Source organism: Plecotus auritus (genome assembly GCF_963455305.1).
Source record: "Plecotus auritus genome assembly, chromosome: 1".
NCBI classification, from domain to species: domain Eukaryota; kingdom Metazoa; phylum Chordata; class Mammalia; order Chiroptera; family Vespertilionidae; genus Plecotus; species Plecotus auritus.
This window is the reverse complement of record NC_137770.1, coordinates 101,960,355-101,973,435: the sequence shown is the minus strand read 5'-3', so window position 1 is coordinate 101,973,435 and position 13,081 is coordinate 101,960,355. Positions and strand designations below refer to the sequence as shown.

General features: G+C 35.9%; 1 protein-coding gene across 2 annotated transcripts in view; it reads right to left on the bottom strand.

The window, feature by feature from the left end:
• Window positions 1-1,809: 1,809 nt before the first annotated feature.
• MINDY3 (MINDY lysine 48 deubiquitinase 3) overlaps window positions 1,810-13,081 on the bottom strand; it is a 121,591-nt gene continuing 110,319 nt past the window's right edge. For both annotated transcript variants that reach the window (XM_080682581.1, XM_080682582.1), the window contains 3 exons: window positions 12,873-12,960; window positions 5,902-5,973; window positions 1,810-2,759 (listed from right to left, as the gene is read on the bottom strand). In XM_080682581.1, coding sequence (XP_080538707.1) covers window positions 2,610-2,759; window positions 5,902-5,973; window positions 12,873-12,960 — 310 coding nt within the window. In that variant the 3' untranslated portion in view covers window positions 1,810-2,609. The remainder of the gene's footprint in view (window positions 2,760-5,901; window positions 5,974-12,872; window positions 12,961-13,081) is intronic.

The window sequence follows — 13,081 nt, the reverse complement described above, 5'->3', positions numbered from 1 at the left end:
CATGAGTTCCCTGTAAATTTTGGAGATTAAACCCTTATCGTTGGTATCATTGGCAAATATGTTCTCCCATGCAGTGGGCTTTCTTGTTGTTTTATTATGGTTTCCTTTGCTGTGCAAAAGCTTTTTATTTTGATGTAGTCCCATTTGTTTATTTTCTCTTTAGTTTCCATTGCCCTAGAAGCAGTATCAGTGAAGAAATTGCTTTGGCATATGTCAGAGATTTTTCTGCCAATGGTTTCCTCTAGTATTTTTATGGCTTCCCGTCATATGTTTAAGTCCTTGATCCATTTTCAGTTTATTTTTGTGTATGGTGTAAGTTGGTGGCCTAGTTTCATTTTTTTGCATGTATCTGTCCGATTTTCCCAACACCATTTATTGAAGAGACTGTCTTGACTCCATTATTTACTTTCTTTAATTTACTTTGGATTTCTTGTTTTTGAGATGAAAGCTTAGTTTCCAATTTCCAAGCTTACTGCTTTTCTAATATATATACAGGGTGTCTCAAAAAATGTATACACACTTTGAATAATTATTCATTTCAATGTGTTAAATCTGAAAAGAAAGAAACATTAATTGAACTATCAGCTGTTAAAGATGTATTTTGGGGGGACACCCTTTATTTAAAGCCATATATTTCCCTCTAAGCATTGCTTTAGTTACATCCCATAATTTTTGCTATGTCCTATTTTCATTTATTGTGAAAAGTATGTTCTAACTTCCATTTCAATATTTCTTTGATTCTTGGGTTATTCAGAAGCATACTGCTTAATATATAATCTTTTGGGATTTTCTAGACTGCTTTATGGCCCAGCATACAGTCAGTCTATCTTGGTAAGTGTCCCCCACACACATCAAAATAAGACATATCCAAAGTTGTTTGGTATAGATTGGATCAAGCTAAGGTCCCAGTCATGCCACTCATGTGAGTAAAGATACTTTCGGAGTCTCTAGCTGAGCCTCCAGATTAGAAACTGACGAGCCATACTCACTGTGCTCTGTTCAAACTCCTGAGCCACATAACTTATAAAATGACTGTTTTATGCCATGAAGTTTTGGGATGGTTTGTTATTGTAGCAACAGTAAGAAAATAATGCTATTTTTTAGGTTCAATGTCTATAAGAAAATCTATGCTTTTCCATAATCCTTATGGATTTAGGACCAGAGTTTAAGAATTAATTCTACAATAATATATTTCATATAAATTTAAAAGTAGTTAAATTCACCAAAAAAACTGGACATTTTACAGCTGTAAGTCTAGTAGCTAGTATCACAGTCCTGAACATAATTTTACCAAAAGTTATACATAAAATCTTGAGCCACTATTTCCTATGATAAAATCTACTTATTATAATTTCCAATGTCCATAAAATAAAATAATATCCACACAGAGATTCACAGAGGAAACACATACTCAACTATACTGCTGAAGGAAGTTCAGTCTTGAAGTTGCTAAGGTACTAAACAATTGTCTACCTTGAAACTAATGGAAAGAAAGTATCTCTGGCTATTCAATTTTCAAATTGCTAGGCAACAGCCCTATCAGAATAAAGTAAATTCTCTCTCTAAAATAAATAGGATGAGGCTTCTGTATTTTTGTCCACTGGTCCAGACAGCTGCCACCCAGGTTCTGGAGCTTCTAGCTGGGTGCGTTACAGAGCTCTTAGGTAACCGTAAGATTTGGTTTCCTTTTCAAGGTGGTATATGACTCCATTAGGCAATTGTTCTAGGTTGCGCTCAGGGTTACTAGGCAGAAACATTTAAAAGAATTTACTTATCCTGAGACACTACTGTAAAAAAATTATGCAAAGGTACATTTAAAGAAAAGAAGTGTTTATTTAGGCCATCCACTAGGATCATAATAAATAATACAATATACTAATAACAGATGTTTTCATGCATTTATCATATTTATAAATTTACAAAAAAACCTGGCTTACAGGGCTGTTGGGACAAGTTTAGAAGAGTGTATTTGGCAATACAGTAAGAGTTAACAGTGTTAAGACTATTAAACAGATTCTCTTTACTATCTTTTTAAAAAATACATTCTCTATATATCTGTGAATAAATGGTAATGTTCCTTTATACTTTCTACTTTTTATAAACATGCCAGAGCTAAGCCAATTGTCAAGAGATCCAAGTTGATAATGTGTTATTTATTAGTATTTCTAATGGAAAACAGATTTTTAAAAAGAAATAAAAATTAACTCTGCATTTAAATATGGAGGCTGATTATTGCAAGCCAGAATCATTTAAACAATATAATATACCTGAATGAAATAAAACCCCAAAATAGAAGTTTATAAATAGTAACTTTGATACTCTATACAAATGCTGTAGTATTAAATGTTTGTAATTTGATAAATGACCAATTATCCAACTGCAAAAGTGGTGAACTTTGATTAAAGCTTAATTTTGCTTGTAAATTTCACACAAAGAGTTAAAATAGGGTAAATTTTAACATAAATAATTTAAACATATCTTAAACACTGAAAATGTGTTCTTATGTTATTTACAATTAGACAGTGATACCAGTGTATAGCCAATTGCCAGTCTTACAACCCTCTTTCAACATCTGCTAGTATAATCTTCCTTTTAAATACTTATGAAAATCAGTTTAGTGAAGGAGAGCGATCTGTGGTCCAGAGTAATTCGATGTATGGCCATTTGGTTTGAAGACAGCGTTTAATAGGAGTGTCATCTGTTTGTAGCATGGGATCTTCAAAACCCATAATAACTGCGGTCCCTTCCACATACATGACCTGTTGAACAAAATAAAGTCACTAAGGTAAATCAATATTCTCAGCAAATTTTTGAGGGATACAAAATTTTTCATAGGCTAGCAAATAAGGCACTGCATATTATTTCATGTGAAACTTTACATATAATTTTATTATGACAGAAATTATGAGCAAGAATATCTATTTACTGATTAATAAGAAAATAAATTTGGAAACAAGATGGAAATACAGATTTAACTGCTAGGTGACCAGATGATTTTTAGATTGTAAGTTTATGACAAGAAAAAGCACTTAAAAATCTGGAAGCACATTGTTTCTGAAAAAAGAAAATTATTTCTTCAAATAACATATATCACTTGGAAGAAATTATTTATATAACAATTTATATAGTTACTAGTGTTTTAATATTGAGGCTCTTAGATGATCATGTTGCCTCACAAAATAAAAAGCTACAATAAAAACATAGCTCTATGTTCTACAGACTTAATTTTCTTTTTTCAATTTAAGCAATAAAATTCCAGAGCTAAAAGCTATTTGGATGCCTGCCAATGAAATTTGCTATTTACTGTATTAAATATTTCTGAAATTCTTCTCATGACTGTACTTTGTACAGCATGAAAAATTATGGAGAAAAAACTGAAAAGGGTGTCAGGACAGAAACAAAAAAAAGAAAGGCTGATATATAAAACTAATCAGGTACTTTATATGTAGTGGCAATGATCCTATCAAATATAAGCTGGCAGGTGGGTATCAGAAAAATATTTTATTCTGATTAATTTATAATAACAATCTTTTAGAAGTATCTATGTGAGCCCTAACTTATTATAAGGGCTCACTGTGTATATTAAGCCATTCAGTCATTAGTTTCTTTTTGTCCAAGGGAAATTCTGACTGTATAATTTAAAAGGAATAGATTTAGAATGCCTTCTTCCAAAGTACATATACCGATTTTTACATATTCAATGGCTGATATGCATGATTGCAATTATGTTCTTCCAATATAAAAGTCATAAGCTATTTGACTAAGGAACCAAAAGAAATCACATCATTACCCTTAAAGAGAAGTTTCCTTAAAAGACACATTAAATATAGGAATAGAGCATATTACATTAGTAGGTCAGATAATTTGGTTTTATGAATCTACTCCTTTTTTAGGAAGCTCTAAAGACATACTTTAAAGTGAAATACATTTTTTTTAATTTTGGTTAATATATTAGTTTGTTTCTAGTTTTGATGAAATAAATTTACAATTAAAACTACAACTCATGCTTTTTAACTCCCCCAAGTAAAACTTTCTTTTCTGAAAAGTTGTCTACAAAGAATACAACTCAAGTTATTCTACTTAGCTGCATGAAAAATCATGTTAAAAATTAAAAAGGATGTCAGGACAGAAAAATAAATCAAAGAGAAAGGTTGATTTATATGCAGTGGCTATGACCATATCAAATATACACTGGCAGGTGAGCATCAGAAAAACTTTACTCTGATTCCAGCAGAGCTGCCTGGGCGAAGCACTGTGACCTGCCTCTGCGGCCGAGAGCTTGTGCCAGCTGCTGGATCACATTCCCTCCCACTTGGCCAGCTTTCTCCCTTTATTTCCTCAGATATTTTGAATGGTATCTTATTAGTCTACCATATTTCTAGTTCCTAAGTAACTTCATAACATCATACCTCTGCAACTTAATAACATACATGCTTTGCTTTATATTCTTACACTATTGCCACGAGAATATTTCATCTTTGATTTCTGATCTTTTTGTTAGTATGTCAGATGCTTGTCATGAGCATGATATGAACTTACTATATACAGGTAGCGTGACCACGGACAGGATTGGGAATCAGGAACTCAGTTCCAATCCCTGCTCTGCCAGTGACTTCCTGTGTGACTCTGGGTGAGTCACTTAATCTCCCTGTCTCAGATGCCTCATCTGTAAAATATGGATAATATTTGACTGACCTACCTTGCAGGGATTGTGTGGGTGAGTAGTGATTCTAAAGTACCTCCTATTACAAGGCTATGTAAAATTTCAAAATCTAGATGAAGCACTCATTAATACATCAGGAAATAGCATCCAAGTGTTCTTATTATCAAATTCATATTATTTTACTATGTATATACAAATAAATTATTTTCTTGTGAAATGATCTTTAGACCTAATTTAATAACACATCTAATTTATATTTTGTTAGGAATGTAAGTCTCAGTTTTTTATTTGCTCTAACTAAAATTATGTATTTAGTGTACCTTACAATCTATTTTCTGTAGCCATCCTCAATTTAGATAATTATGAAACCAGCATGATTGTTTCAAATGAAAAACCATGTTAGGCCTCACTCCTTCTAATATTAGCTATATATATCTACTGTGAGTGCTACCTGAATAAATGCAAACATAACAGATATATGATATATGTAGACAAAGCTAATATTTAATTAAAAAGGGTATATCAGTGAGACCAACTTTTGGATTAAACCAGGTGAGTACATGGGAAGTAAGTCACCTTGGTGCCTTTTTCAATGATTCATTCAAAAAGGAAAGCAACAAAGCATAGTGGGTAAGAGTGCAGGCTCTGAGGCAGACTAAGTTTCAGTCCCAGCTCTGCCATTTAACTGGCTGTTCGACCTTAGCAAGGTGCTTACCTCTCTGTGCTTCAGTTTCCTCTTCTGTAAAATGGGGATATACAGACCATACTTACTTCATAGGGTGGAAGGAAACTTCAGATAAAACAAAGTACTTAATACAATTCCAGACATGCTCCGTAAGTGCTAACTATTACGGTTATTAATTTAAATCCTTTAAAAATATTTTTCTCATCAAAAATCTATTACCCCTTTCTTCACATGAATTGATCAGTAACTTTCACTGGACTAAACTATAATGTTGACATAGTAATATCCACATAGTCAAGGATAACAACATGCACAGAGATGTAGTTATTTTGTCACAGTGAAACTATTACTCCAAAATTCCAATGAAGATCTCAGAGTACCATTGGTTAAATCAAAATATGACCTGTTCTAAAATATCTTGTAATAGTAAAGAGATTCTTGGAATAATCTCCTCAGGTAACAATTTTGTGAGAATCAAACATTGTCATACATTCATATATTTATTTTATCAACCCAGGTGAAGACAAATCACTATGTGAATGAATTATCATACCTTTTCATTATAATTTGACTGCTTCAGTCCATTGTAGTGGTAGACAGTAAAAGACTCTGGACCACTGGAGCCCTATTAGAAATAAAGTACTTTAAAACTTTAAATTATATCTTTATATCAGGTAATTTATAATTAGCAATTGAAAATAAAATGCAAGTTTCTGAAATCCTCATCCTTTGATGGGGGAATCACTTGATAAAGCAAGAAACTTAGATTTATACAGTTAACTACCAGAAAATCTAAAAGCTGAGATAGTTGCTTCTTGAGAAGAGGCAGGAAAGCGGAAAAGTGCTGATTTTTGTGCATGTATTACTGTAACTTCTTTAAAGAACAAGATTCTAAAACACAAAATTACTCCTGCAATACCATGTGCATGTATTACTGTAACTTCTTTTCAAAGAACAAAGCTCTAAAACACAAAATTATTTCCTAAATGTTATCTGATTTTTTTCTGGCTGTATATAATTTGCTTCTCTCAATAAGTGTGAAAGAACAGGAATATTACTTTTACTCAGATCACACACATATGTGCACCAATACTTCCAATTTGGTCCACAGTAATGAATTAGGGGTTTCCATCCCCCCAATATTATTTGAGTATTGTGAACTATTACGTAGTGGAACTAGCAAGCATTGTAAGAAATGAAAACGTAATTAGTGGTTTGAGACTCTAACAACATTCAATAAAGAAAGGATATTGTATAAATCATTACACTAAACTTTCAGAAAAATTAATCATATTATTCCTACTGTCTTAACACTTGATTCTTAGTTAGCTAAAGATCAAGTTTTCAACTCTCTTAACCTAGCATTCAAGGCATCGATGAATGGTCTGATACCACTGAAGGTGCCTGGCTCCAATGATTTCCCTCAAGGCCTGTGGCTGTCTTCCTGGGCCTGTCCCTTGTCTTCCTGGCCACATCTGATTGATATAAGGATGGGAATGTGACTTAGCTGAACGAGCATCTTCCTTGGAATTTTCCAGTTGGAACTAAGGAAAGACAGCTGCTGGCAACTGAAAAAAAAATACGCTGAGAGAATGCAACTATTCCAGAGAGAGGAAGGATATAGGATGGAGAGACTGCCCCAGTCTTAGAAGACCTAGTGTTGCTTTTGATGCTTCTTCAAATCTTCTGAGTTACTCCTTCCTATTCATATCCACCCCTCCCACTTAAGTCAGTTCAGGCTGGGGTTCTATGATTTGCAACCAAGACTCCTACAATATAGGACCTAATCTACCTTTTCCGTCTTATCTACAACTACTCACCTTTCTGAATTCTCATTTTAGGTGAATATGTTACTCATTTTCCCATGAAAAGACCTTTTGTTTGTGGCTCTTTGCATATTTATGATAGCTTTTACTCCTCTCTCAAATGCCTTTCTCTTTCCTTCTTTCATTTTCAAGACCTTGTTCAAACCTTGCTGTTTCTGCAAAGTTTTTCTTGAACATACTAGTTAGGTTGTTTATAATTTGGGACCTTTATAACAATAACTGTTTAATATTTTTTTATTGATTTTTTACAGGGAGGAAGGGAGAGAGAGAGAAAAATCGATGAAAGAGAAACATCAATCAGCTGCCTCCTGCACAGCCCCGATGTGACCGCAACCAAGGTACATGCCCTTGACCGGAATCGAACCTGGTACCCTCAGTCGTCAGGCTGATGCTCTATCCACTGTGCCAAACCGGTTAGGGAAACAATAATTTTTTCAAAAATTAATTTGGAAAAGAATCATATTCTACTTTGCATCATCTCTTTAGTTGTTATTTTGAAAGATAATTTAAATTTTCAATTTTTTAACTTTTCATTCTTGTATTTGCAACTAAAATCCAAGCTCTCTTACAACTTTTTTGTATCCTACACAAAATGCTTCACAATAAATAGAATAATCAACATTCATCATTTCCTCAACTGTATACATGAATCAATGGAATTACTTAGATAAATAATTTGGCTGTTGATTTTCAGAGTTAATGTACTTTAACTTACAATAGAAATATTTACTGCGGTTGAATATAATTTATATTCTCTAGTTCCAGTCATTAACAACTGGCATAAAATACTGAAATATCAAAAGGTATTTTAACACAGTGGTAAAATGTTTAGTCTCTGAGGTCAGGTGATCTACATTGGACTCTTGTTTCGGCCACTTACTAGCTGTATGACCTTGAACAATTTCTTAAGTTCTATAATCCTAAATTTCCTCATTGCCAAAATGGGGAAAAATATTACCTAATTTATAAAGCACGTAGTGCCTGATGCATAGTGCATGCTTAATATGTGGTAGCTGCATCTGCTCTTCTCTTATAAACAAACTAGAGGCCCAGTGCACAAAAATTCGTGCACTCGGGGGGGGTCCCTCAGACCGGCCTGCACCCTCTCACAATCTGGGACCCCTCGGGTATGGTCCCTAGGCCTGGCCTGAGATCAGGGCCAATTGGGGCTTTCCTTCCCTGGGCTACAGGCAGCTGGCCTCACCCTCACCGCTGCCACTGCTTGCCATCTGTGCAGCGCTGTCCTCCCTCCCCTGCCACCGGTGGCCTCCCTCTGCAGGTGACAGGCTGGGGTGCAATGGCTTGGCTGGCCTGGGCCTCCCTCTTTCTTTGCTGGGGGGTGGGGCCAGCCCTTCGAGGTGCCATCTGCCTACCTGATCACCCCTAACTGCTCACCTACCTACCTGATCACCCCTAACTACTGGTCTGCCTACCTGATCACCCCTAACCACTCTGCCTGCCTGATTATCCCTAACCACTTGCTTGGGGGCGAGGCCAGCCCGACGAGGGGCCATCTGCCTACCTGATCACCCCTAACCACTGGCCTGCCTACCTGATCTCTGCTAACTGCTTGCCTGCCTATCTGATCACCCCTAACTGCTGGTCTGACTACCTGATCACCCATAACGACTCTGCCTGCCTGCCTGATTGCCCCTAACTGCTTGCTTGGGGGTGGGGCCAGGCCAGCGAGGGGCTATCTGCCTACCTGATCACCCTAACCTCTGGTCTGCCTACCTGATCACCCCTAACTGCTGGTCTGCCTACCTGATCACCCCTAACCCCTCTGCCTGCCTGCCTGATTGCCCCTAACCACTTGCTTGGGGGCGGGCCAGCACTGACTTCTGGTTGGACAGCCTCCGGTCATTACTGGTCGCTACGACCCAGGGTTTTTATATATTAGGATTGCCTTGAAATGCTTATGAGTATTTCAAGTTTTTTTCCCTGCCTCTATCTCAGAGCAAAGAAATGCACTTCCATAGCACCTACTTTAAGCATCTGTAAAGATTACTAAAGTTAAATATTTTCCTGGCTGTCCCTCTGACTAGTTTTATAACTTTAATATATTCCTGGTGATTAAATGTTTACTATAGTGTCACTATAGTGATCTGTTAGGTACAAAGCAATATATGAATAATGGCCAAAATGAGGAATAGAGTCTATTTACATTTTGTGACTATAGAGAAAGAGGACATCAGTGGTATTGAGATAGAAAAACAGGACTAGGTAGGCAGTCAGGGACAGGGACCATGTGGAGGCAAACAAAGGACCTAGAACTAGCTAGGTGGAACCCAGCTGGGAGGGAATAGTGCTGTCACTCCAGAACCTAAAGTGGCAGTCCTCAATTAGGTCCTCCCACAGGTGAGAACTTGAACGTTGATATAATTGGATATTGCCAGAAATCCTTGAAGGAACCAATCAAAAGTAGCAGATGAGGGCATGTGCTGGGGGGTGGAAGCGGGCTGGGAGAGGTCAATGGGGGGAAAAAGGAGACATATATAATACTTTCAACAATAAAGAACTTAATTTAAGCCCTAACTGGTTTGGCTGAGTGGATAGAGCGTCGGCCTGCAGACTCAAGGGTCCCAGGTTTGATTCTGGTCAGGGGCATGTATGTACCTTAGTTGCGGGCACATGCCCAGGAGGGGTTGTACAGGAAGCAGCTGATCTATGTTTCTCTCTCATCGATGTTTCAAACTCTCTATTCCTCTCCCTTCCTCTCTGTACAAAAATCAATAAAATATATATTTTTTAAAAATTTTAATTTAAAAAATAAAAAAAAGTCTTTCTTCCCTTTGGGGGGGAAAAAAAAAAAAGCTAGCAGAGTATATGAATATCCCCAAAGAGCTTAAGCAGATAACCCATTCTGAGTCCCCTTCCTGCAGCTGGAAGCTCATATATCACCCCCAAACCCAAAGCTTTGCTCCCCCTGCCCAATAAATTTTGTTTTCTTCCCATCATTTTTGTCCGTGAATCCATTCTTTGGTTTTACAAGACAAAGAGCTTGGACCCGACCATATTTTGGGTTTCAGTATGAGCTCTGATCAGAAAAGTTCTGTGACACTGGGAGGTCTGAGATCTTACAGGGTGTGAATAGGTAAGAATGACAGGTCCAGTGGGTCTCACACTTTGGCACCATCACATCAGAATCCTCTGGAGGGGATGTTCAAACCCACTGCTGGGCCCTACCACCAAAGCTTCTGCTTCACTAGGTGTGGAAGGACCTGAGAATTTGCATTTCTAACAAGTTCTTAGAGACCACACTTTGAAAACCCACTGCTCTACAGGGAACCAAGGGCAGAATCACATGCTTTGTGTGGTTGAGGAAAGAGCATGAACTACACAGGGGCAATGAGATGAGTCAGCTTCAGATGCTGAGTTTGTTGAGGAGAATAATAGCAGGAAATAAGCAAGCAGTAAGGCATGAACTTGGAGAGAACAAACAGAATAACCAAATGGAAAAAGAGAAGGGGTCCAGAATTCTCTTTAATTACCTCAAGGAATACTAAAATTAAAAAATTTCTTGAACTATTAAGTTCTTAGAATAATTATAAGCAGTATCATGTAATTTCTCTAAAAATATTCTGATAGCAGCCTTGAAATAAATTAAAAGTAAAATTAATATCATTGTCTCAAAAAAGTTTAAAATGCTAAAATTTATTAAACATTTATTAAGATATCTAAAACACAGTATTAGATTCCAAAAAATAAATTAAAAAAAAAACCCTAGCACTTGGAGTATGAACAAATGGCATCACAATCCGAGTCTTGCTAACAATATCAGAAAAAAGAATCTATTTTTTCATAAAGCATTTACAAAAAGTTTTAAAGTCTAATAGCTATATTGTGAAATCCTTAGTTACTTTTTGAATTTTTACCTCACTCACTTTCTTTACTCAGAGTAACCATAACAAATACCAGTTTAGAAAATATGGGTTCTTTTTTCTTTTTTAATAACCAAGATTAAATATTAATAATATTGTCTACTGTTAAAGATAATTTAAATCTGAGACATCAAATTAACAATTATATCTTGAAATTTAATAATTTTATCTTGACATTTTCTTCTTATCACTGTTTTTTTAATTTAAATTTATTGGGGTGACTGGTTAATAAGATAATATAGGTTTCAAGTGTACATTTCTATGATACATGATCAGTATATTGCATTGTGTGCCTACCAAAGTCAAATCATATAGGTTACCACCATATATTTGGTGCCCTTAACCCTTTACTACCCCACCACCCCACTTGCCTCTAGTAACCAGCATACTGTTTGTCTGTGATTATGACTTTCAGGTTTATATCCTACATGAGTGAAATCAAACGGTTCTTAGCTTTATCTGACTTATTTTGTTTAGCATGATATTCTCAGGGTCCATCCATATTTCATCTTTTCTTATGGCTGAGTAGTATTCCATTGTATATGCACCACATCTTCTTTACCCAATTATCTATTGAAAGACACGTTGATTGTTTCCATGTCTTGACCACCATGAATCATAATGCTGCAATGCACATAGGGGTGCACATATCTTTGCAAATGTTTTCGATTTGGGGAGAGAGATACCCATAAGAGGGATTGCTAGGTCATATAGGTAACTCTATCCTTAATTTTTTGAGGAATCTCCATACTGTGTTCCATAGTGTCTGTACCAGTTTAGATTCCCACCAGCAGTGAATGTGGGTTCCTTTTCTCCACACCCTCTCCAACACTTATTTCCTGTCTTGTTGATAACAGCCATTCTAACAGGTGTGAGGTGGTATCTCATTGTAGTTTTGATTTGCATTTCCCTAACAGCTGGTGAAGTTGAGCATCTGTTGGCATTTGTATGTTTTCTTGGTCCTCTACCCATTTTTTAATTGAATTATTTGTTGTTTGGTGTTGAGTTGTATGAGTTCTTTATAAATTTTGGATATTTTTCTACTTGACAATACATCTCTTATAATAGAGGTAGAACAGAAACAATGAACTTTAATTTAAACTATGCTGATATCTAACGAAATGATCACAATGTACCTAGCTAAATAATTTGGTTTATGGTAACTCCTCCACTTAAATAAGAAACACAAGAAAAGACGCTGTAGGCTATAGAACTGGCTTTCCGGTCACAGACATAACCTAAAGGAGTACAGAGACGAGCACGGTTTCTTACTAACTGAGACGCTATCGGAGCCCAATGGAAGACATGTCCCAACATGACACAGCACAGCTCTGCTCGAAGGTTTTTCTTCGACTCACCTAAAGTCTCCTGGAACTTAGGTTCACCAACGGAACTCTCACTTCATATAGGCTCCTTTACCTTCCTTCTAGTATTTAGAAAGTACTAAAAAGATACATACCAATCTATTGACACTAGTTACCTAAGAGAAGGAAAATAGGGGTGGGAATGGATAGAGTCTTTCTCTTTTTACTCCCCATACTTCTGAATTTTATCTTTATAAAAACAGTACCATTACCAGTATGTGTATATATTGGAGTATACAATATATTCCACCGCTCCTCTACCTCAAAGTTCTGTATTACTATATTGGCACATACATACCCTTCAATCCTCTCTGTAACAGTGAAGTATTTACACAATACTGCTTTTTCAGTCTCATATCTACATGTTAGAACATTTTAAGTGAGTAGGAAAAGTGCTAAAACAATCACAGATGATCATCCCAATTGGACAAAACATTTCTTCAATTATGTTACCTGATCAGGAAAAAATTCTTGAAGAAATGGACCCAATAGTATGATTCCTAATCCTTCTGGATCTAATTTATTCTTCATAAGATTTATACTGCGGGGAGAGAAAAAAAAAACAAAAACAGTGGATAACAAAGGAAAAAAAGCTTATTTTTCTTCTTTCATGATTAAATTACTGGTACTATAACACTTTGACTGCCAAAAATCTTAAGAAC